Genomic DNA, 9,160 nt, shown 5'->3' with positions numbered 1-9,160 from the left:
ACTCAGGAGAGGAGGGGGCTGCGGGAAGAAGCAGCGACTGCGCGGCCGCGCGGGGGACGCTGCATACGCTGCCGCGCCCCCGGCTCCAGGCGGGCGGCGGCGGCGGCGGCGGCCCGGGGGCCACGAGGTTACGTAAGGAGCGGGCGGGAGGGACCGGCGGCTCCGCCCGAGCGCGGCCGCCCAGCCCCCGGCCGCCCAGCCCCCGCCCTCCCGCCCGCCCGCGCCTGGCGGCGGCCCCGACACCGGCAGAGCAGCCGCGCAGCCGGCAGAATGGAGCGGCGCCGGGGCTGAGCCGGGCGCACTCGGGCCGCCGCATGTGCCGCGCGGGGAGCAGCTGCCGAGCGGGCGGAGAGCGAACGCCAGGGGCCCCGTCGGAGCGGCCGCAGGAGAAGCGCCGGAGATGGGGTGAGTGAGCCCTCGGAGCGCCCGCGAGGGGCTTCGGGCCGCCGGTCGCGTGCAGCGACGGGAGCTTGGGGAGCCCCGGCCTGGGTGCGGACTTTGCCCCGGGGAACCCACGGCCCTTCCCCTCTCAGCTAGCCGCGCGCGGAGACACCTGGCGGGGACCTGCACCAGGGCTGGTCTAGGCGCTTCGGCCATTCCGCGGTCTCCTTGCCCCTGGCGCGGGCAACTCCAGGGCCTGGGTTTGTGAGTGGGAAAAGCAGTTTGCCATTCTTCACGGCTGCATTTACAGCCAGCGACGTGGAAATCGAAGTTTTCCTGGAAAGGAAACACACCCAATAATAACCCTTCAGCGTAGCAATAGTGGACTTACAGGCAGCATTGAGATGGCTGAGAGTGGTGGGAATCTGTTAGGAACCTAGGTGAGGCTCCAGATGCTTGGGAGGGGAAGTTGGAGCACTCAGTTGAAGTGACTAATGCTTCTGAGTATATAAAGTAATTTTAAAAGCAGGATTGATTTCTCTTCGGCGGCGTCTCTCTGAGCAGTAGGCGCTGTGAGTCAGGAGCCACCGTGCTAATAACACATTAACTCCTTACATCTGCTCACCGATGTGAGCGCACACTCACGGTGTTCCTTCTCTATGCAGGGAATGGTGATTGTGCTTGCTCTCGGCATGAAGAAACGGAGGCAGGTGTAGTTTGGTGACTTCTCCCAGCTTGCACAGCTGATAACATTTGTAAAAAAGGGAGCACCTAGTGCGTGGTTGCTCATGGGCAGAGGCTAGGCCACCGCGTGGAAAGGGGCGGTGAGGGTGGCTAAGTGAACCAGAGGTCTTGAATCTATGTCCTCTGCTGCTGAGCCCAGCGTCCTTCAAACAGCCCTTCAAGGGACCCAGGGGCCTCTGCTGTGTAGGTCTAGAGAGCTTGCTTCCCTCTGGGGACGAGTTAGCGTGGGAAGGCACGGGTGCAGTGGAAAGAGACAAGATTGCCCTGGTGGCCTGGCCGGTCCCTATGGGTCAGTGGCTTTACTGTACTTAGCTCCAGGCATAATGTGTCCGGTAGAATCTTGGAGAAAGTAGAGGCAAGCGAGGGAGAGCTTGGGGGAAGGAGGGTAGACCGTTGTGGACAACAGGGACATGGGGCGCAGAGGGGCCCAGCAGAAGTTCGCTTAGGAATATTGATGCCTATCTAAGAGATGTAACACGTTGGGCAACTGGGGGTCCCAGGCGTGATAGACAGAGTCATCCTCCCCCAGGCAGATTTTTTTCGTATCGTTTTTTCAGGCACCGCAGATAGGAAAGAGGCGATTGTTGAGCAGTGGGAGTCCTTGAGGCTCTTAGGTTTCATACTTAAAAACAAAATCTTTGGGAAGGAGTTAGTAAATGTAGGTCTCAAGATGGAAGATAAAAGGACCTCTTAATTTTAACTCTTCCTCCGCCCCTCCCCCCCTCAGATGACACAAACCAGGAGGGGGGTGGGGGGTGGGGGGTAGGGGGGCCCACTTGCCTATCAGAAACAAACATGGAAACTCTGTTGGTTGAAATAGGTCTGTGGAAATGAAAACGTTTACTCACAAAAGCTTAAAAGAAAATACCAGAAAACAAATTGTTTTGTTTTGTTTTGTTTGTGGAAAAGAAGGGAGGAGTAGCTTGGGCATTTTGTTTAAACACTGAGCGTGTCTTTCATGTAATTTTAATAGCACTCAATAAATGTGCATTACTCACTTCTTGTAGCCAGTAGCTGGTTTGTAGCTCTTACCCCTCGGTGCTGTTTTAAAGTATATTTTCTAATGTAGGTTATATATGTGTGTGTATGTATACTCCCGTCACCCACTGAGACCCACTAAGAGCAGCCCATGGCTGCAGCCCTTGTCAGAGCATCATCAGACTCTAGAGTATAGACAGGACAAAGATGTAAGGAACTAAAAACCGACTGCCTGCGTGTGCTCCCTGGCTGTGGCTGCGGCCCCGGCCCCTGCCCCCGCCTTAGGTGTTCACTGCCCTTTCACTCCTGTGATGTGTTCTGTGGTCAGTATGTGCTGTCTCCGGTGTTTGTGCTCTCGTTCCCTGAGGCAGCTGTGTTGAACTGACTCCTCTTAGACGTCCCTCACCCTTTCCTTGTATACTCCTTGTCTCCTTTTTCTTGGACAAAGTAGCAGCCGTAAAGCGAAGGGACCTCTCCATCTTCCTGCCCTTCCTACAGCAGGAATGCAGCTGCCTCCCTCCTTCCTGCCTGTTGGCTGAATGGCCAGTCTTTCTTGATGGCCCACAGCTCTCTACTGATGTCGACTGCCCTGTCCCCTTCCACCTTCTCGGAGGACCACTCTCTGTTTCTTAATGTCCCTTGAGCAGCACTGTCCGATGGAACTCCCGCAGTGCTGGGAGTGTCCTCTATCTGTCTTATGGTCAGTTACAGCAGCCATCAGCCACTCGGGGCTACTGGGCACTTGACTTAAGTAGAGACGTGTGGCTGACGGCTGCTGTATTGGGCAGCACAGTTTGGCCTTTTCTGTTTGCTTGTTTGTTTGTTTTGGTTTTTCGAGACAAGGTTTCTCTGTGCTAGCCTTGGCTGTCCTGGACTCGCTTAGTAGACCAGGCTGGCCTCGAACTCACAGCAATCTGCCTGCTTCTGCCTCCCGAGTGCTGGGACTAAAGGCGTGGGCCACCATGCCCGGCTGGCCTTTTCTGTTTTAAAGAGCTCCCTCTCCCCATCCTGTGAACCTGCCCTGCTTCTGTGCCACCCTCTCGTCCTTCTGAAGGTATCTCAAACACAGGGCAAACCCGCTGTCACCATTTTTTTCCCCTACCACTTCTTTGACTTCCACACTCTAGTCCGGCTTCTGCCTTCACTTTAGCATAGAAACTGCTAGATGTCTGCCCTTATCTTCTCTCACCCTCGCCAGTGTTCCTCACAGGTTGCCCTTCCTCCTTGAAGCAGCCCCTCCCACCCCCGCCTCAGCTCCCCTTATACTGCAGCCTTCTGTCTTTCTTTTCACCTGATGGTTCTGAGGTTCAGCCTTCCTACTAGTTGCTCCTTTGTCTGACTCTGAATGGTAGATATGCTTAGGACCTGGTCCTGCTTCCCCCTTCTCTGTCAGTGAATCCTTTCTTCCCAGGTCATCTTCCCCAATTCCTCAGCTCACCCCATCGCCCGCATGGCCTTAGGTATTACTGCCTATCTGCTGGCAGCCCTCCATCTTCGTTTCTGAGAGAGGTCTGCGCTTCTAATTCAGCCATTCCTGGAGCTCTTGCTGCTGCCCCGGCTTTCCGCCCTCCCTCTGTCATCCCATCCCAATCAGTAGCCTCAGCATCTTTCTGATAATTAGCCAAGGGTCATCCTTGGTTCGCCCCATCCCATGTCCAGGCTGCCGTTGGTCCTGTGAATTCTCTTTCTCACTCAGATACATCTCGAGTGCTCACTCTCCTGTAACACAGTGCTGACTCTACTCCTGGGCCCCATTGCCTCCTTCTTGGATGGACAAACTTTTCAAACCTTCCCCCGCCCCCCCCACCCCCACCAGCCCCTGTCCCCTTCCCCCCCCCCCCACCCCAGCTTTTACTCTGGGTTGCTGCCAATCTATCTTTTCCCCCTTGGGAGCTGAGGGACTTTTAAGATTGCAAATCAGATCTTGTCACTCTCCTGTCTAAACACCCTTCAGCAGACAAAGGCATGGCGCCTCTCCCTGATCGCTAGTGTCACCAGCCACTCTGCAGTGCCACCTACTGCATTCTGAAGAGTCTTGACATCCTTTCCAGAAGACCCCTCCCGTCCATCTCCTCCCACCTCTCCTGAGGACCACTTTCTTAACTTCTTCTCAGCACCAGTGCAAGAGCACATACAGTCTAGCCCAGCACTGTCTGGTAGGACTCTCTGCCATGCTGGGATTGTGCTAAGCTGTGTTCCTGGGGCCTTTGGATGCCTGAAATCCTTGTACCTTGGCTTCCCAGACACCCTCTCCCCTTCATTCGTGGGTTGACAGCGGGATCAGCCTTTCCAGCCACCAGAGCCAGTGCACTGGCTCCTGTAACTCTCACACAGCCCCGCCTGTGTCGCCTACAGTACCTGGCCACTGCACAGCAGTCATCACCTGGGCTTCCTTTGACCTCATTTCTATTCCATCCTGCTCCATCCATTCCACAAAGACCGGACTCCCTTTTCACCACTGTGTCACAACAAGTGATACAGCAGCGGCTGACATCATAGACTTGCCGTGAATGTTTTATGATCAAGTTACTGTTTGCATGGGAGCCTTGCTTGGATACCAGAAAGGTGCGATTTTTTTTTTTTTTGGATTACCTTCTGAATGATTTTCTTAAGAGGGAGGCACAAGGGCCAGGAGAGAAAGGGATCACGTTTTGATGTGGTTTTTGTTTTCATGCTCAAGTGAGGCATTGGGTTTTCATTGTGATGTAGGCTACTTTTCAGCCTGTGTGCTTCATCCGAGGATTGGAGCTGTAAATTACCATCTTATCTATAGAAGGCCAACAGAAAAGGCAGCTTGTCAGCTGTTGTCACTTCAGCTGATTTTGTCAGTGTTTACAAATAAGATCTACTGTATTACTGTGTACTTGCTTGTGTTGCAGTGGACGAGTGCCACAGTTACCTGAGGCGGCTGGCTGCCTTTCAGGAATCTCTACTGCTTAACTTTCTTCTGATGCTCTTTTCCCACCTTGGGACCACACTGTGTTCTTTTACAAACTACAGGGCTTTGCTTTGGGTTTTGAGTCTTTCCGGGACTGGAGAGGTGGCTCAGTGGTTAGCACTGGCCACTCTTCCGGAGGATTCAGGTTTAATTCCTGGTACTGATGGGATGGCTCACAACCATCAGTCCCAGGGGGATCTGACACTCTCTTCCAGCCTCCATGGGTCTGTGTATCTATGGTGCATAGATAAAAATACAGCCAAAACACCCATCACATTAAAATAAAATTGAAAAATATTTTAAAATGAGCTTGTCTTCTCTGGGCCCACTTTTGCTGCTGTTGTTTAACTTTGCTTAAAGTTAATTCAAGTCTGTGAGACAGTTGTCTAATGCTGCTGGGGACCCAGAGGTGAACAGACCCACTAGTTAATTCCTGCCTCTGTCAGGTATGCGAACTTAAAAGGGGACGTAAGCCTCATATGCCGGTATTCGCTTTGTGTTTAAGAGCTATGAGTGTAAACAAAATATTGTCATCTGAAGGTGTCACACAAGGTGATGGTGGCAATGTCCATGAATTTGGGGAGTCTAGGGAAGATGTCTCACTGGAGACATCCCAAGGACTGCTGGTACGTAGGGTCACTCTAGCTCATTTAAGTAGCAATCTCCCCCACTGTCTGTACTGGGAAAAGCCACAGAGTTTGGAAGGGACTCGATGCCAGATGCAGAGATACCAGCTGAAAAGGTAAACAAGTATGGATAAATATTCTCTGCGTTGTTTTCGTTTTGCTTATAAAATTCAGCTTATAGACACCCTAAAAGGTAAGGAAATGGGCTCGAAGACGCTGAAGCACAATCGGTTTTAGGTAGCCCGTGAGAAGGCCTCACTGAGGAGGAGGCCTGCAGGTGTACAGGGAGGGAAGCAGGCGCAACTGCAGGGTTTGAGAGAATCAGATTCGCGGTGGAGTCAGCAGCAAGTGCAAAGGCCCTGAGACAGGAGCATGCCCAGCATGTTAGTGGGCAGGGCAAGTGGCAAGAGCGGAATAGGAGGAAGAGCGGTGGGAAAGAGGTCAGAGGTCAGCGAGTAGCTGGCGCTGGACCAAGTGTCTGGGGTCACTTCTGTCTTGGGAAATGTCATCATTGATTCTGGAAGCTTCTTGCCGGTCTGAACCTTGAGAGTTACTAGGCCTGAGTCGAGGTCCCGTTTGTAGCGTGTGCACAGTCCCCTGAAGAGGGACTCGGAGCAGAGCACGTCGTTTGCTTTTCTTAAAGGACTCGTGGTTTGTGGACACTATCGCGTCTCTTCTCCGGAATGCCTCTGGGGGACTTAGGGTCCAGTGTGTGGTCACCCTCAGCACACTTACCAGAGTTCGCGCATCGTGTTTAGTTTCTTGGCGGGCACACACACGTGCTGACCAGTGTGGGGAGAGGCAAAAGGTTGGCATTGGGTGTGTGTCTGCGTCTGTCTCTGTCTCTTTGGTGTTTTGAGACAGGGTCTCTCACTGAGTCCAGAGCTCACCGGTTCAGTTAGACCGTCTGGTCAGGGGACCCCTGGGATCCACCTGTGTCCACCTCCACATTGTAGAGATGCCACCCCACCCAACTTTGATGTGGGTTTTGGGATCTTGTCACTCTCCTGCATCCCGTTGCTTCTGCAGCCGGCACTTGACCACCTCCACAGCCTTCTGACGCAGTCGTGGCCCCGTGCTTGTGTTGCCTCTGCCCTTTCTTGTGTACTGTTCGGTTCTTGATTTTGTTTTTAAACAAAATGAAAATAGCTTTGGTTTTTTTTTTTCTTTCTAATTATAAAAACATGGCATGTTCGTACGAGAAAATAAGAGTGGAAGGAAGGAAGCGGAAGCGACTTTACATCCCACGTCTTAGGCTAACCATCACCAGCAGCTGCTTATCTGTCTTTGCAGACTCTTTTCCATGTGTGTGTGACTGAGTGTCTAGATGTATGTCTACAAAGGGAAATATATTTTTAACAAGATGAAATCATCCTATGTATCTGTTTTGTAACATAATTTTTACAACCAAAAAAAAAAAGTGCCCTGAGTGGACAACTTCTCCTGCCAATAATTATAAAAATACACCATCATTTAAATCTGCACCTAATTCTAAGTTGTTTTTGCCAAATTTGGTACATTTTTTGTAAACCTGTTAAGTACAAGGCAGAGTTTGTTTTTTTTTTTAAGACTTTTTGACAATTCCTTAAGGCGGTTGTTGGCTTTAAATGAATTGCCCAAGAAGACCAAGACCACAATTAGCGTTGGGTAATTTGGGGAGGGGGCTGTGTAATTTTGGGTGAGTCACTGCTCCGTAGTGATCGTGGTGAGAACATTAAGGAGGCGCCATCATTGCTAAGGGGCGTATGCGGCGGGAGAGGGATGGACTGAGGCCCACTGCTCTTCCTAGGCACTGTGATGGGCAGAGTAATTCTGCTTGAAGACTCAGAAGGGATATTTTTTTATGAGCAAAAGCACCCGTGTCCCATTTAGAAATCCTCTTTGTGCTTCAAAGGACCATTGTCCTCTTCCTCTTCAAGGAAAATCCCCCTAAGGAAAGGATTGGTGTGCAGGAGGGACACTATATAAGACAAAATTTCTTAACATAAAAAACAAGCACCAGGGCTGGGGTGTTAGTTCAGCGATAGCATACTTTCCCGGCATGCACAGGACGCTGGGTACTATCCCCAGTGCCGCAGAACACACATGCGCACCTAAGGGTAAACCCACAGGTAAATTCAACGCTGTGCGCTCCGCAGGAAACATTTAGAGCTGCCAGCCGACAGTTTAGGCACAGAAACTTTTGTTTGGTAAGAAAAGGTCTTCCTTCAGCTTTGTCAAATGTGAAGCAAAAAAGCGTCCGCACGGCGCATTTACAGCGGAGAAAAGGGTTCTCAGAACACCGGACTCCCTGGTGTACAAGCCCGGACCTCACAGGGCTTGAGGTGCGTTTCCCTTGATGAGCTGAGCAAAGGGAACCATGACGAGAACCTGGGGCAGAAAGCCCGGGGTGTTGTTTCTGAGGCCTTAGCCTCTTGAGCACCGCTTTGCTGTGTTCCTGCATCTTCTAGGTATTGGGTGTGCAGGCGGCCTCGGGCATATTTATAAGTTTGGAGGTGAGAGCTGGCATCGCGCACCAGTCTCCTAGCAGGGTGTGTTCTGTGTGGGAAGAGGCAGGATGGGAGCCTCTTTGAAAGCACTATGATGTCTCCAGATCTTCTGCCGCCGAGGCGCTGTTAGTCATATGGTATCATTCTGGTAGAAATTATTTAAATTATATTTCAAATTAGCTTGTTAGAATAAAAATACACTTGTGGGGAATACATTTAGACATTTGTCAAAGGCGAAAAAGATTTTTTTTTCAACACTTTATTCACAAACTTGATAGTCGTCTTCTTATCCCTTGGAGAAATTGGAGACTATGGACTCTGTCTGAGGAGCCTGCTGGTACCTGGGTGCTTCCGGGCCAAGGGGGGCTGCTGAAGGCTTCTCATTGTGCTGGGGGGTGGGCTTAGGCAGCCTCTGCTGTTTGTTCTTGGTGGGGAAGCCTGAGTCTGGGTCCTCTGTGGGAGTAGGAGAGCCCAGCCAGGCCCTTGGTAGCTCTGAGGCATCCTGTCTAGGTCACGGGGTGGGGCAGTCTATAGGGACCTAATTAGTGAGGAACACTGCAAACCCCGAAGCCTGCGCTCCGGAGCCCTTCTGGGATCTTTAATTGGGAAAGTGTTTAATTGGAGTTGTTCAGATAAATGGAGAAAAGAGAGTTGCTTTGGCTTCTGTTGTCCTGGGAGTGAAGGGTAACCGAGAAGGGTTCCCTCGTGGGGAAAGGGATGCTGCCTGTTCCGGGGTGTTCCAAAGGGCAAGACAAGAAGCTGCTGGTGAAGGTGGCACCGAGGCATGTTAGCTCAGATGGTGTGAAGAAGTGGTCTGTGGCTCCTCCAGAGCGACTCGAGACGGGTCTGACTGTTTCACCCGCTGGTCAGTTTGTCCTCCTGCAGGGGTGTCTGTCAGTGGAGCTAGAGAGGGTAAGGGTGGGCAGACCAAACCCCAGCCCTCTGGGCTTTGTGAGCTTAGATGGGCCCTTTCATCTCAGTAAAAAGCTCCTCCCTCTCTCCCT

The 9,160-nt window shown here is 51.9% G+C and overlaps 1 protein-coding gene across 1 annotated transcript in view; it reads left to right on the top strand.

Annotated features, from left to right (window-relative positions):
- Window positions 1–218: 218 nt before the first annotated feature.
- HOMER2 (homer scaffold protein 2) overlaps window positions 219–9,160 on the top strand; it is a 109,348-nt gene continuing 100,406 nt past the window's right edge. The window contains 3 exon segments of the mRNA XM_084756285.1: window positions 219–341; window positions 343–360; window positions 362–405. Of these exon segments, the coding sequence (XP_084612411.1) occupies window positions 315–341; window positions 343–360; window positions 362–405 (89 nt within the window). The 5' untranslated portion in view covers window positions 219–314.

Source organism: Acomys minous, assembly GCF_964271855.1.
Source record: "Acomys minous genome assembly, chromosome: 2".
In the NCBI taxonomy this organism is placed as follows: domain Eukaryota; kingdom Metazoa; phylum Chordata; class Mammalia; order Rodentia; family Muridae; genus Acomys; species Acomys minous.
The sequence above is the reverse complement of the archived record's forward strand: the minus strand, read 5'-3'. Positions and strand labels throughout refer to the sequence as shown.